At 33.8% G+C, this 16628-nt stretch overlaps 1 protein-coding gene across 1 annotated transcript; it reads right to left on the reverse strand.

Moving 5' to 3' along the window:
* Positions 1–7605: 7605 nt before the first annotated feature.
* Positions 7606–14574, reverse strand: LOC105342851 (temptin). Its single transcript, XM_034459134.2, has 3 exons — positions 14168–14574; positions 8467–8608; positions 7606–8080 (listed from the first exon to the last, which is right to left on the reverse strand). The coding sequence occupies exons 1-3, from the start codon at positions 14441–14443 to the stop codon at positions 7941–7943; spliced, it is 558 nt and encodes a 185-aa protein (XP_034315025.2). The 5' UTR covers positions 14444–14574; the 3' UTR covers positions 7606–7940.
* Between the last annotated feature and the right edge of the window lie 2054 nt (positions 14575–16628).

Raw genomic sequence — 16628 nt, forward strand, 5'->3', positions numbered from 1 at the left:
TACCAATGTTCATAACGCGCTAGCGCGCGTTATTCAATTTGTATACAAACACCGCTGCAGTTATGAGACTATATCTTTCAAAAAATAATGATTCAATGCTTAAGGTCAAGATCTAGTAAATGAAAGGTGCCTACAGGTTTATGATATTCAAGACATAAATTCTTTTAATGATGCTTCATAACAATATCTTTGTTTCAAAGGGTGTACTGGGGCTTAAATTTTTAGTAAACACAATGAAAAATCATGTTTTAAACAACCATTTTCTATGAAATATGAAGGATAAAGTAACAAATCTCGGAGTTTTGTCCTTTTTTTACAAATAGAATATATCTAGATTGCCTACAGTCTCTTCAAAAACGGCATTAAACAAGCTCTTGGCCTACTCTTTAAAATGATGTCAAATTGAATATAGGTACCGGGATTACTTTTCCCGTGATTAAATGTAGAATGTAGAAATATTGTTTTATTTGCTACATAATTCATTTAAAGCCGTAAAATACGGGAAAAGATTCATCTAATCAATTATGACGTCATAATAGTTCTAGCACCAAAAAGACACCACTCTGGAATCATTTACTAGATCTTGACCTTAAATATATATCGTATAACATAACTTTCCTACGTCATACGACGTGCGTGCGATATGTAATATTTACATTCAACTGTGTTTTTCCATTTAATTCTATGGTCTTCAAATGCCTCTAAATGCAACAAGTAGTCAAAGGTCAAATTGACGAATTTTATTATGACGTCACAAACGTTGAACGCTGTAAACTGCAACGTCACAAGCGAAAATCAAAGTTCACGCTTGTGGCTGTTACTGTGGCTCTTCCATTAATATTAACTTACCCTTAGGATAAGATAGGAATTTTAAGGTATGAATCACATTTGCAGACAAGGCAAGAAGTTAAAAAATGTAAATATAAGCATTAAATCATGATTTTTTGAAGTATACACTCTCATAACTGCAGCGGTGTGTGCATACAAATTTTCATAACGCGCTAACGCGCGTTACTCAATTTGTATGCACACACCGCTGCAGTTATGAGAGTGTATACTTCAAACAATCATGATTCAATGCTATAATATTTACATTCTACTGTGTTTTTTCATTAAATGCCGTGATGTTTAAATGCCTCTAAATGCAACAAGTAGTCAAAGGTCAAATTGACGAGTTTTGTTATGACGTCACAAACGTTGAACGCTGTAAACTGCAACGTCACAAGCGAAAATCAAAGTTCACGCTCGTGGCTCTTCCGCGTTACTCAATTTGTATGCACACACCGCTGCAGTTATGAGAGTGTATACTTCAAAAAATCACTATTCAATGCTATATTAATCCGCATGACGTTACGTTTAAATTTTGAACAAATTAACATCTTTTAACTAACTAATGGGCCCTATTTTCTGATTTTAGTAGTAAATAATTAAACTATTAGGAATAAAGTTATGTTATCGTATAACATAGGTAGAAATTAAAGTCATTCCATAAGTAAGCGTGATAAACATTATTTTCTTTTGTTCCTTGTTGTTACTATTATTAATTTTTTCACCTGTTTTATAAATTTTATGTATTATGTGATTTTTTTAAATTTGTTCATTTATGCATGCTATATATAAACGGTTATTTCCCATTTTCTCACTTAACGCTTTCATCATATGCAATTTCTACATATATTTTTTTAATGTTTAATTTTTCTCTCGTTTCCTTTTTTATAAATTTTACAAAATGATGAAATTTTGATAGCAATTATAATTGTTTAACTCAACCTATTCTAACCGAATGCAAAATTAGCTTGGAGCGAAATGATAGGAAGACATAGAACTTGCGTGTACCAGTATTGTATTGTTTATTGGCTAAATTCAAATGAATTATAAGCTGTTGAAACATATGTACATAATTATAAATATATAATGCTACACTCTATCCAATCAAAATCAAACAGTTCGCTATTGACGTTAAACAATATTCAAAAAAAATATTATTCATACATGTACATTCATAGGAGGAGAGACCCTATAAATCAATAAATCAAATGATTATAATAATGATAATAATGATAATAATAGTAATATTAATAATAATAGTGATAATAATAATATACCAGTATATCATCCATTTATCTACTAGGCCAAAATAAGAATTTTTAACAGTAATCAGCTGATATATCACTGTTTACACTGAAATAGCGAGTACTTAATACACGTAACACACAGTAAAGTGATTGGTCCACCTCTAAAATCGCGGGAAATAGCACGCGAGATCACTGTCATCGTGCATTAACTTTCTTTTGCTTTGTTTACGTTTCTCGACACAAAACGAAGAAAGGGAGGCTTGTAGTATATCTTTTGGTTCTCACCAAAGCTTGCACCATATTCGGAATGTTTCTTTAATCTTACGGAGCCGTAAATAACGATTGAAAGATCAGCCATTTTGGCCATTTTTGGCAAAGCCCAACGGGGACCAGTGGAATGCTGGGATACTGCCAAAAATATTTATTGATAAATCTGGTATGCTATATATGTCCCAAAATATTTACGCAGAACATTTTTTGAATTATTCTATATTTATATATACTTCAATTTTCAAATGGTGTCATTCAAAAGTATGAAAAAATCACAGGAGTTATCACAGTGGGTCTGTGATGATGACAGGGTTTCGAACCAATCATTACAAAAATGTAATTTCATATACATATTTTTTTTTTAAAAATAGATGGTGGCTTTTCTTCTGAAGCTATAACTAACAAATAATTATATACAATACTCTCCTGTTTTTCAACCTGCTGTCCGGTCAATTTCTCATCAAAATTAAAGCGATATCGTTTATTTTGTATTTATTTTGTTAGTACTATCTCATTTGTAGACATCCTACATGTACGTAAATATGTATGGGGCAAGATATAACACGTATTCCAAACGAAACAAACGTAGACGTGATATGTATAATTATATCGTATAGTACAATTCAATTTAAGTGAATCAAACTTGGATAATAACTACTACCTACAGGCTATCAGAAATATGATCTGTAAACTTGGTACGTTGACACTATTTCATTCATATCATATCAAGAAAATCTATCTTTAGTACAGTGAGGTCTATAATTTTTTTTATAATTAGTATTGTAGGGTCAATAAGAGAATTTATAGAACGGTCATGTGACAGCAATCAGCCAATCATATGCTTGGAAAAAATACGATATTATAATAACAGGTTTATCCCTATTGCACAATTTGTTAAATAATTTTGGTATGTCAAAAATGTCCCATAGATTTAGTTTGTGGCCCCACAATCTGCAAACATGAAATGCTAATGTTAGCCTTTCAATTTTACGAAACGATATATCAAGTTGATTTGTATACAATAATCAATAATATTTATTCCAACAGTACTTAAGAAATGAAGATAATAATTTTTCTATTGATCGACGTATCAAAGAAAAAATTGACCGGAAAACTTCATCAATGCGCGTAGCGCATTGATGAAAAAGTTTTCCGGTCAATTTTTTCTTTGATACGTCGATCAATAGAAAAATTATTATCTTCATTTCTTATCATTTAATAAAACATTTTCAAAACAAAAAATGTGAAGTGTCATTGATAAAAAATGTAAATAATGTAAATGAAGCGGCGCGTATGAATACAAAATAACAACAGCAACAATATTCAAAATGGATGCGCCTTCAGCTGATGCAGAGCTATTGAACTGAATTTAATGGATTAAACACAAATAGTGAGTTAAAATCTGAACCGGCTGAATTGAAATCGAAAGGAAAATACATGCGATAGCTTGTGATATTATTCACTGTGCAGAAAAATTCGTAATAACACTAGTTTTCATGTGAGATCGATGGAAAATGCAACTGGACGTAACCATCCAACGAGAGGCGATCGTGGACGAAAATAGTTGATATGTCGACAAAGAATAGTATGTATAAGCGACTTTTGTAAACATTGTGGTAACTATATAGCCAGTGATGTACTTAAATGGTATACTATAGTATCTGCCGCTTGGAATTCGCCGAAGGAGTTGATGCATTGTACTCAAAACGATGCTTATTCTGAATTTCTGATGACCGATCATGTAGGGTACTGTGTAAGTTTAAAAATCATCGTTACCAAGTTTGAACAGCAGTGTTACCGTGAAAGTGCATGGGCCTATATGTTCGTTATGATTATTCTGGAAAAGGAACAGCCAGCCTCGCAGTAATGTTGATTGATCTGAAGCAGACGAAATCGTGAGAAGACGCTTAATTTTCTATTTCGTGAATAAGATATTGTGTTTTGTTTATTTTTGAAGGTTAGACTTTCAAGTTTTTATGTTTATAAAGTTGTATTTTGTTTGCTGACAATAAAACAGACACAACTTTACACTTTGTTGACAGTGTTTATTTTGGAAATTCCCGTTCTATAAATAGTGTTAGATCAGAACAGTTGAGAAAAGTAGATCCGGCGAAAATTTTATTGATGCAGGTATCAAAGAAATTTTTCGACCAATCAGAAGCGCCGATATCTCATCAAACGAATAAATATTAAATGATATGTTAATCATCCATATCGTGGCAAAACGACGTGCTATGTTGACAATATCATAATTGTTATATTATGTAGCATTACAGCGGTTCAATTCATTAACAGCTATATTAATGCAATTACAAACATACCATGTGATTGGTATCTCTGTTTTGGCTTTTTTGTAGACACACTAAGCTGATAAGTCTAATTTCGCTCCCATGTTATTGGCAGGTAAACATTAATGTCGATATCTATATCATTTTCTATTTGGTAGATTTGAAGGCAACCCACAGGCATGTTGTCGAGGTATCTTTTTTTTCCATATAATTCGCAGCCGTACATGCGTGTTTATATCTATATGTTTCCTCACATTGTAATTGAATTCATTTTTTTCAAAATATACTATGCTATTAGTACGTATATTTTTGCTGCAAACCATTTGCATGCTATGTTGTTGATATCTTTATCATTTGATATTGTTTATAGACATGCTTTAGTATGCCATAATACACCATTGATATAATAATTTTACATACCAGTAAAATTATAACATTATTTCAAAAAGTTACAATCTTAGTATATTAATCTGATGTTTAAATTAATATAGTTAACGTAAAACCAATGATTATTTTACCAAACTTTCTAGCGCCAATACATGTATATGTTTCCCGGTCTCTTGTCTAATTTACTTGTTTTTAACTAGAATCACAGGGGGGCACCTGCTTGTGAAACATGCTATGTTATTCACTGCGCGAAAGCTTTAAGGTTAATTGTGTATGAATAATTATTGTTAAATAAGTTTATATGCCCATTCTTCTTAGAATTTGAATAATTCATAATTTTACCATGTCTGTAAAAAGAAAGCCTTAAACCCCCTTTCGTTTTTTATCTGTCAACAACGATTTTCTTTAATATTAATTAAATCAAATTGTTTGTCATATGCATACAAAATAGGTAATCATTGAACATTATCTTTTGTAATTTTACAAAAAAAAGTTCTCTTTCTTGTTTTTAACTTTTTTGTTTTTGTTACTTGGCGTCATAAATTTGAAAAATTAATTACATGTTTATGTCACCAGGTAACCTTATTACTCATCGACAAAAAAGATGAAAGAAAGGTAGAAAGGTTCAAGAACAGATTGACAAGTTTGAGGGACAAGTTTATAACAATCTTTGACAATGCTATCAATGATGAAAAAAAGGCGATGTCATTTTTTAAAGAAAATTAAAAAGGCCGTGGACCACATAACTCACCTGAATATCAAAATGTCAACGTTTGACCTCAATAGCCGATTATGCTTACCCCTACCAGACACAAAACAACAAAAACAACTTACAACAAAGACAACATACAACAAAATCAACATACAACAAGAACAACTTATGTCTCGCAAACGTTTTCAGGAGTAACGAATACAAATATTCATGATATTTCCGGTTTCTTCACAATTAATTACGAGTTTACATTTTAACTCGTTTTTTGTAGAAGATTAGTTATGACATACGCGAATCCTTCTGTCCTCCATAGCTCAAGTAAATGTACAATCATTAAACATCTTTTAGAAAAAAACCTTTTTAGGTATTTTTATATTTATAATGAACCCTTTTCCTGCCACCCATGACTTTGAATGTACGCTACCATACCTCTATATGCTTTGTTTCAAGGTCCTGATTTTACCTAAGAATAATAATTATTGTAAATCGCGTGTCTTATTAGTCCCCTACCGGTTTTCACCGGAGGGGACTATAGCTTTCCTCTTCAGTTTTCCACACTTTTTTTCTTTATGCATTTGAGGAATAATATGAAATATGCTGAAAAGCTTCAAAATGTCAAACTACAGATCAAGTTTACACTTTTGTAGCGTCTGGTTGACATATTTTTGAGAAAATTAATTTTTTATATTCCAATTTTTTAATGTTCGGGTTCGATATTCTGCATAACAGTGCATTGTTTTCACAATTTCCACAAACCGGTAGGAGACGTGTATTGCTTATGCAATACTCTCAGAATGCTTGTTTTAATCCATTTTAATCAACCCTATTGATGAAAGGCATGGTCTTTCAGCTTATCTACTCGAGAACCCGTCACACAAGCGCCCCTGCAAATGTGTTCGGATTGCTTTCTTTATCGTTGCTAAGTTTGTAATAAATCCAGAGGACCTAGAATGAAAATTCACGACACTTCTCCGAGATTTTCTCAGTTCCTGTGAAATTCGAGCGGAAGTACATGTATAAGTGTTCGGATAATATTCTCAAAATACGTAAGTACTGGTCTTTTTTTTATATCATATCCTACTTTGATTTATGTTAAAACACGAAAATCTATTAAGATATATCTCTTATTTCATCATCTGGCGGTTATATAAACTAGACGATGATATTCAGAACAGAGTTACCGTTCTTGTTCAACCACTCTACATGTGGTTGAAAATATAAACATTGGGTTGCTTAATAAAATCATAGCCATGTATGATGTGTTTGATGTGCAATGCCATGCTTAACAAAAAGGAATTAGTGTATGTTGTGTTATAAAACTTAGTATATCGAGCGTTAACTTACAATGAAGGAAAATTCAAGGAAAATTCTCCATAAAATAGTATTTTGGTCTGTTTCACTATTGATGATATTAATAGGTCAGGCGCAAAAACTATATTTTCTACAGTCAAATTTATTTCTAGAACTCATTTATCTACAAATTAATTAAGATAAAGTTTAAAATCAATGAACGTCTAGGTTTTATGTTTGAATATAAGTACCTAGATTCTAGAAAATAGACTGTAAACACGAGGCACGGTTTTTTCTGCAAAACTGAAAGGGTAAAAAAAAAACACGTGCACTGTGGTCTAAATTTAAATGACAATAACATTTGCAGGGGTGACAAGGATAACTTTCAAAGTGTTGTTGAAATTGGTTCAGAGTTTCAAGAGATGGAAAGTTGACAGACAGACAGACGTGATATGGTCGTGGTTTTTATACGAATTTGATTAGTGAAAATCTAGAAGAATAATGAATATGAAACATGGAGGCATTGTGAAATTGTGTCATCTGTCAAAAATACCACTGGCCGATAAAATTTAGACACGACACCTTTTAGAATTATCAATAGTTTATGATTAACAATTAAGGTTACTATAAAGCTTAAACGAATACAAAAGAAGCATAAATACAAATCACTTCACAGTAAATATCACAATTACACCCCAGTGTCCGGGCGAGCTTATATTCCACTCAAAGAACACCACAGGTTTTTCTTCAAAGTGACAAATCCGATCCGTCAATTAAATGCATAAATCAAAAATGACGTGACGACGGTTATTAAAATCCTAATCCAACTGTTGAATTCACATCAACGTCACAGTCCTATGCTGTAAAGACTTAGGGGGCCCACCCGTCGGGTCACGTGCTCCTGACCACGGTCACGTGCTATCGTTTGTGGATTAGTCCCTGTCCTATGACGTACCGGGAACACGTGACTCTGTCCGGCGTCTGGCACGCCTCCTCTTGGTCCACTATGACGTAAGTGGAATTACCATTTTCGTCTATTACCACTTCTTCAGCATATCCTAAAATATATGAAACTGCCTGTAATGCGGTTACATTAGATCAACAAAGTACACTTTACATCTCGGGTAATACTATAGCTTAACGTATTTTATTTTTTTTTGTTGAATAAAGAACTAAAACCTTGACATAATTCAAATTAACTTTATTTCCTTAATACATGTATATCCTATCATCTTAATTTGTTGTGTTTAGGGTTCAAAGTAAATAAATATCAAGACCTTAATGAAATTCCATTACCGTATTGCTGTTCATTGTAAGTAGAGATACGATAAGGAATTTTATTGTGTGCCCATTTACTGTCACCAACGATCAGCGGGTCACCCGGATAAGGTCAGTAAGTTATCTCGGGTCAAGGTCATCGTTTGACCTTGAGAGGTGGCGTTACCTGGGTGGCTGACCGCTATCCTGTCGTCCTTGTTTATCCAGTCACAATCCGGGTCCCCCAGCTCCTCCCCATTAGTCCGGTTATCGTTGTCGGAGTCCATTCTACACAACGTGGGCCAGTCGTCCATGTAGATCTTGAAATCCTGGCGGAGAAAACAGAGCTCATGACAGAGTTCAAAGTTCATTATCTCTAGGTACTCTATAGAATGTGTTCTAGTCATCACAATTATAGTTGTTTGATACATACTTAAATGTTTGCATACCTATTGCACCCCGACTGTTTGTGTTTTTAATATACCGGTTGTGTTTATAACTCAATGATAATCATAAACACAATAGCTCCCCAAAAAATAAATAAGTTTGATAATTGACCTTAATATTAACGTGAAACATGTCTGTGATGGTATTATCAACGTACCATTGTTCCCATTCCATTGGAATGACTGATATGAAATGGAACTAAGCGACGCCGCTTTAAGTTATTCAATCTGATACGACATGCATTTGGTGTAAACGTTCTCTAGATATTGATTTATTATCAAAACATTAATTCTCAACAACAGGCCCTCGGGCCTTAAGGGTCACCTAAGTATTCACTCTCATATAAGCCAGCGCAGTCACAATCAATGGAATGACAATTGGAATTTTTTTTTCAAAAAAGCAAAATAAACTTGGGTTAGCTGAAGTTCTTCTCTCATATTTGCAAACAATATAGCAATATAATGAATTACCCTCGCTCTAGTACAACAGCCCTCGCCTTCTGTGTGGCTGTATTGACAATGCTTTTGGTCGAGGCTCTTTTAATGTAATAAAGATGAAATTATCACAGGCGCCCGGCGTTATATATTTTTCTCATAATAAAACGTATACTTTCTACTTAGTGTATTATATTAGACAGAAGGTATATGTTTTCATGGTAATGTGAGTGAAAGGTGACTGAAGGGCTAAAAGCTACCCACTGTATGTCAAACTGAGCACCGCCTGTAACCCAAAGATTATACTAATTTTACATTTTTAAAGTGCAATGATCAGACAAAGAGTTGAGGTAACAATTTGCTAGTGGTTTTTTGTAGTAAATACAAAAAAAAGAATTGCATATTTTTTATATAAAATTGGTGGCTGCATGTCTCCTCCATTTGCCCCTGTTGATAATTGTCTGCAAGATAAAGACACACGCACGGATCCAACTTCTTTTTCAGGGGGAGGGGGTTCGAAGGATAATTTCGTTTTCCAGAGGGGGATCGAGGCCTATTTTCGGGAATATTACAATACGAATTTAAAAAATTTGATATTTCCAGTGCGGATGGGGGGTGTGGGTGGGGTCCAACACCCCAACACCCCCCCCCCCTTTCTAGATCTGCGCACGAGACACCCTTGCTTATCATAGATAATTGCCTTGTTTGTTTGAGTCACACGTAACCATGTTTCCACTTCAAGAGTTTCAGTCGCGAAATATGATCGCTGCGGATCAAAGTTTGTTTATGTAACAGTTCACTGATATACAATACATGTCATCTATTGTAGCAAAGTGTCCGTTCAATTAATGTGTGTAACTCACGCGACCAGGGGCAGTGGCGAAGATAGGTAAAAATAATTGTAAGCAAGGGTCTTGGGCGGTAGCCCACTCCTCCCCCCCTCCGGAAACAAATCACTGTTTTAGAAGTAGTTTTGATCTAGAACATGCAATAGTTTTGTTACCTCTGTCATGATATTTTAATTGTACTTACAGAAAATGCTCCATTAAAAATACACTTTTTTGTTTTTATTTCTTTTGTCTATATCAAATATTGGGGCAAAAAATATGAAATTAAAACACAAAACACGCCTCGACAGATAACAAAGAATCAAGAAAATACCACGACTGACAATGCAACAGAGTGTGACTTCTGACTAGATTTTCTTTTTATAAAATATTATACAACTAGTTGCAGTCTTTCTCAATCAATTTTATACCTGGTATATACGTCTAATAATGGAATGAAAGAAGTAAATTTTTCTGTTTCTATACGATGCAAACATATTTATAGTCTGTTTTTAAATTTCATAGTACTATGGCAATTTACCTTAATCTGAAAAAAATCCGGTATTGCTTCTTTTTCTTTTTTATACGAATTGAAGTGCTGATCACTTTGCAATGAAAAAATGTTTTTAAACATTTTGAGATTCAGAAAAAATTGTAAGCACGTGCTAACGGTGCCTCAATGAAGCTCCGCCACTGAGGGGTACACTGTTGCTCGTTATAACTCGTCAACCATAGCCCTCCACTGACCTATGTCGTGTGAATTAGCACTGTCTTTTTGACGTTTTTATTTCTCAGGGAAATGCGACACCATTTTAATTTCGAATCCCACAGGTGAAAGACAACAAAAGCAGGTCGTGGTTTTTTACCTGTTTTGTTCGAGAATAATGTCAAGATGACATCAGGTACTTATACATCATAAACAAATCATAAACAAAAGATAGATAAATATTTTTCAATGACGAATGTCGCGACCTAATTTCAGTGTACATGTCTTGAGGTCTCTATAGATAAACCACAGCATATTGTTTTTTTTTTCTGATAAGCAAGGCAAACTGATTATTCTACTGCCCAAAGTGTCGCACGTCTGAATGAAAACAGGAGCTAAACGGGTGCCAAGAAATAAATCTTAGTACTTCACGCATACGTTGACCCCTTTAACGCTGTGCGTTTTTATTGATAATTCTTATTATGAGCGACTTTAAAATCAATTTAGACGGAGAGAAATGTCAGAAAATTGAAATGAGAACAATCAAGTATTACAGATATTAAATTAGCTTTTTAAGAATATGAATTAAATTCTCAATTTCCTGACCTGTTTTGTCGTTACATAGAGTGCTCCGGGCTTTTTTTTTTTATATTAACAATTGCACAACTGAATTAATGAATGATTCACTTAGCTCAAGAAAGCATATGATGAGTTGTTCTTTTTTATGATAAACTAGAATATCTTTATTTTTGGTGGCATTATTTCGGTTTTTGGGATGAAAGTTAAATTAAGAAGAAGCATTTTCTTTAAAAACCACGAAGTCGTGCGTGACTACATATCCTGAACCAAAAAGTTTCTCGCGGTTTATAGAAGCATTATTCATATTTTCTGACGAGAGTTGTTAATCTTTAAGTCCATTTGTTAAAGTGTGTGTATATCTACATAAACATCTACATACAGAGGTCTGTATTGTAAACATTCCAACTTACCAGAAAAGGAACTCTCTACCATTCGAACCATATTTTATTAAGGTCTTCCGTTTCCAACGGAAGACCTTATTGTTTTCGTTCTGTTTCTTTTTCTTCGCTATTTTTCTTTTTTTTCCAACAAATTTTGTGCACGCGATTTCTCAAAAATGACTCAACCGATTTTCATCAAACTTTCAGATATGATAGATACGGATCTAAACTTTATACGTAATTTTTTATTTTGATGACGTCATTTCCGTTTTTGATATATTGACGTTTTAGCGATTTTCAGAGGGTCGGCTTGTCCTGGGATCTTCTCCTTAACGATTGAAGATATTGAGTTCAAACTTTCAGGGATTGTAGTCGAAAGATTGTAGATGTGTCTCTAGGTATTCATTTTTGTCTGACTCAAAAGGCGCTGAAGCTCGCCTGGACCCGAAAATTGAGATTAAAAAAACGTCGTTATTTTTTCTGGTTTTCTTTGTTTATCTCTTTTCTGAAAAATATTTTGTTAAGACATGTAATGTAAAAAACGTTTGTATTTACATGACCTTTTCTTTGAAATCAAGAAAAAGGGGCTGGCTCCTCAAATAAGGGGTCAAAAGGGCTCTAAAGTCTTTAATCTGTAGCTCTTTGCTGAGAGATATTTTGTTAAATGTTATAGAAGCAGATATGTTTATCTCACAGTTATGTATCCATGCAATGTAATGATTTTGTCATGTATTACATAACTAGGGGTTTTTAGGGGCCAAAAGTATAAAATTTTGATCACCCATATCTCAGAAAGGAAAAATATTTTGTAATGCAATACAGAAGAAAAGTTGTTCAAAATGATGTTCTTAACGATATGCAACCTTCAAAATTTCGTCGAACGGCCCCTATAAGGGAATAAGGGATCGGCCCCTAAAACCTTCTTTCTCATATATCTCCAGAATGCTAACGAATTTCTAAACACTTGTTGAACAAAATATGTATAGAATTAGATGACCTTTCATATGATATCAAGAAAAAGGGGCTGGCCCCTTAAAAAAGGGAACCAAAGGGCTCTAAAGTCTTTTACATATATCCTTTTACTCAGGGATATTTTGTGAAATGTTATAGAAGCAAATATGTTTATCTTACATTTATGTATCTAAGTAATGTAAGGATTTTATCATGTGTTATGTAATTAGGGGTTTTTAGGGGCCAAAAGTCCGAATATTTGATCACCCATATCTCAGAAAGGAAAAATATTTTGAAATGCAGTATAGAAGAAAAGTTGTTCAAAATAATGTTCTTAACGAAATGCAACCTTCAAAATTTCGTCAAACGGCCCCTATAAGGGGATAAGGGATCGGCCCCTAAAACCTTCTTTCTCATATATCTCCAGAACATTAACGAATTTCTAAACACTTGTTGAATAAAATTGTTTAGAATAAAATGACCTTTCAAATGATATCAAGAAAAAGGGGCTGGCCCCTTAAATAAGGAGACCAAAGGGCTCTAAAGTCTTTTATCTGTAGCCATTTACTGAGAGATATTTTGTGAAATGTTTTAGAAGCAAATATGATTACCTTACAGTTATGTATCCAAGAAATGTAAGGATTTTATCATGTGTTATGAAATTAGGGGTTTTTAGGGGCCAAAGGTCCCAAAATTTGATCAACCAGACCTCAGAAAGGAATTTTTTTTTTAAATGCAGTATAGAAGAAAAGTTGTTCAAAATAATGTTCTTAACGAAATGCAACCTTCAAAATTTCGTCAAACGGCCCCTATAAGGGGATAAGGGATCGGCCCCTAAAACCTTCTTTCTCATATATCTCTAGAACGATACCGAATTTCTAAACACTTGTTGAACAAAATGTGTTTAGAATTAGATGACCTTTCAAATGATATCAAGAAAAAGGGGCTGGCCTCTTAAATTAGGGAACCAAAGGGCTCTAAAGTATTTTACCTATATCCTTTTACTCAGAGCCATTTTGTTAAAGGTTATTAAAGCTAGATTAGGTATAATACGTTAATATATCCTAACAACGTAATGATTTTCTCATCTTTTCTATCTTAATTGGAAGAGTGCAAGTATTTAAAAAAGCAATGTCAGAGAACTTATAAAAAGAGATACCAAAAAAAAAAAACATTAGTACTCCACTCCTTTTTTCATATCATGTTTTCTTGTCGAAAATCAAAGTCAATGACGTCACATATCCTTATAATAATCGTACGGAAGACCTCCTCGTTGCTCGCAACGAGATCGTGTCTAGTTGTTTTGTATGATTTATTCGTACACTTATCTTTAGTATGTTAGAATTATTATAATCATGGGCGTATCCACGGCATGAAGGTGAAAAAAAATGAAGAATAGAGTTAAAATGACATCACAATGAACTACTAGTGTATGTAACTTGTATGAAATACAATTTGTAGCGCGTTTATAGATATAACAACGGATATTTGGGCTAATATTTCAGTAGAATGTCGTTGTTCAAATCGGTAAAAAAAAACCTGGTGGAGAACAAAATAAACTCACTTTTCCGAACTGTGTCATGTTGTCCTTTTTGGTGATGAAGTAATCCTCCCCACACAACCTATGACCCAGCCCGGTCACCATGAACACTGTCTGATTCCGTCCACAGTTCACGGGGACGTTAGATGAGGGAAGTTTATGGGTGGCGTAGAACGGGAAAGCCGCCACCCAACACACACAAGTCACCACGTAACAGAACAGCAGCGCGAGCTTCCCAGGGCAGGGCATGGTCAATGAGTTGTAGCTGGTTCCCGTGATCCAGTTTACGACATGCTCCATATGTCTTATATTTTCGGCACCCTTGTATAATTCTGCCGTGATTGTGACGTAGCGCCGCGGCGTGGTGAGAGTTTGAGATGACAGCCGGTGACAGTTAATGCTGAATTTTAACAAGGAAATTACAAGTCAGGAATCCAAAAAGATCACCACCTTTCTATTCTTGTTAATTATAATCTCTGACTAACCAGCTATCTATCTACGTCATCACTTCTCTTCCTTTTATAGAGAGGAAAGGTCTTGGCATTAAAAGAATATTAATCAAATTAAATCCTCATTTACACTGCATTTATTCCCTCATACAGAACAGGTGTGAAGTAACTGATTTTCTGAAGAATTGCTCCGTGTATTAGGAATACCTGAGATGATCTAGAGCGACGGTGTGGAAAACGAGCTGACCACATAAAGAGGCAGATATAAAAGGTCCCCCAGGGTAAAGGTCGCTGTAATCCCAATGTAGAGGTAGCTGTAATCCCAATGTAGAGGTAGCTGTAATCCCAATGTAGAGGTAGCTGTAATCCCAATGTAGAGGTCGCTGTAACCCCAGGGTAGAGGTCGCTATGATCCCAGGGTAGAGGTCACCGTAATCCCAGGGTAGATGTCGCTGTAATCCCAGAGTAGAGGTCAGTGTGATCCCAGGGTAGAGCTCGAGGTCGCTGTAATCCCGATGTAGAGGTCGCTGTAATTAAGGGGTAGAGGTCGCTGTTATCCAAGGTAATCCTGGGGTTGAGGTCGTTGTACACGGGCTAGAGGTCGCTGTAAGGGTAGAGGTAGCTGAAATTCCGGGGTTGAAGTAATTGTAATCTTAGGTCGCTGTCATTCTAAGGTAGAGGTCGCTGCAATCTAAGGGTAGAGGTTGCGGTAATCTCAGAGTAGAGGTCGCTCTAATCATGGCGTAGAAGTCGCTGTCATCCCGCGTTCCCTGTAATCCCAGGTCAGAGGTCATATATATCTGAAACCAGTTACAAGGGGGTTGAGGCAATGTACGATGTAGTTTTAATTCCAGTAATTTTATGACGGTGAAACGAACACTGACTGAATCGTTAACGGAAGAACCAAATCAAGCTATGTTCTTACGACTTTTAACACAATCATATGTATGATTGAATACCAATTAAGAATGGTATCCACAGTCGTCAATAGGATGTTCTTTCTATGAGACAAGTCTAATCGCAGAGCAGACCGAGGCAATATATATATATATATATATATATATATATATATATATATATATATATATATATATATATATATATATATATATATATATATATATATATATATATATATATATATATATATATATATATATATATATACTTAAATAAATAAAACAGAATGCGACAGTCCAAATTAAATAAATTGTTTGTTGTTTGTGTGTGTATATATATATATATATATATATATATATATATATATATATATATATATATATATATATATATATATATATATATATATATATATATATATATATATATATATCGCATAGCCTCCTAACTCCGTCGTGTGATATACGTCGTATTCAGAGGGCTTATTTGAATAATAATAAAAATATTTTTGTTTATAATTTTATAAATTATAACGTTTTAGGTTATATTTAATGATTCCAAATGATAAAAACCGCAAAAATAATTTACAGAGAAACGCGGAATGTTTTCTGCTTATGGTGACGGATTTGGGTACTCGGGGATATATATCAGTCAATAATCAGTCAATAGGATATTTTCTGGAATTCATATATTTAAAACTAGAACTATTAATAAAACTAAATTAGAATAAGTCTTAATTATTTGTAGCTGTTATGTTAAATGACAATGACAATGAACTTTATTCTCATAACTGAATTTACAGTGTAGAGAAAAATCATATGTACAGTATGTACAAACTACAATATATATAATAAATGAAAATCAATGGTACATGCATGATGAAGGGATAACAGATATAATTTAACCAAGAGAGCTAACTCTCTCAAATATAGTATCTAATAGTTTACAAATATTGGTAAGTTGGTTTATGTTTGTGACATTAAACAGTTTTTCAAATTTTACAACATTTGGATTTGTTATGAAATATTTTGGTAAACATCTAACCCTTGAATTGGATATATACATCAGTACATTTGAAAAGGTAGTGAAATTCATCCCCAATTTCATTGCAGGTACATAGTTTACAAATTCTGTTT

The sequence above is a fragment of the Magallana gigas genome, chromosome 7 (genome assembly GCF_963853765.1).
Source record: "Magallana gigas chromosome 7, xbMagGiga1.1, whole genome shotgun sequence".
Lineage (NCBI taxonomy): Eukaryota > Metazoa > Mollusca > Bivalvia > Ostreida > Ostreidae > Magallana > Magallana gigas.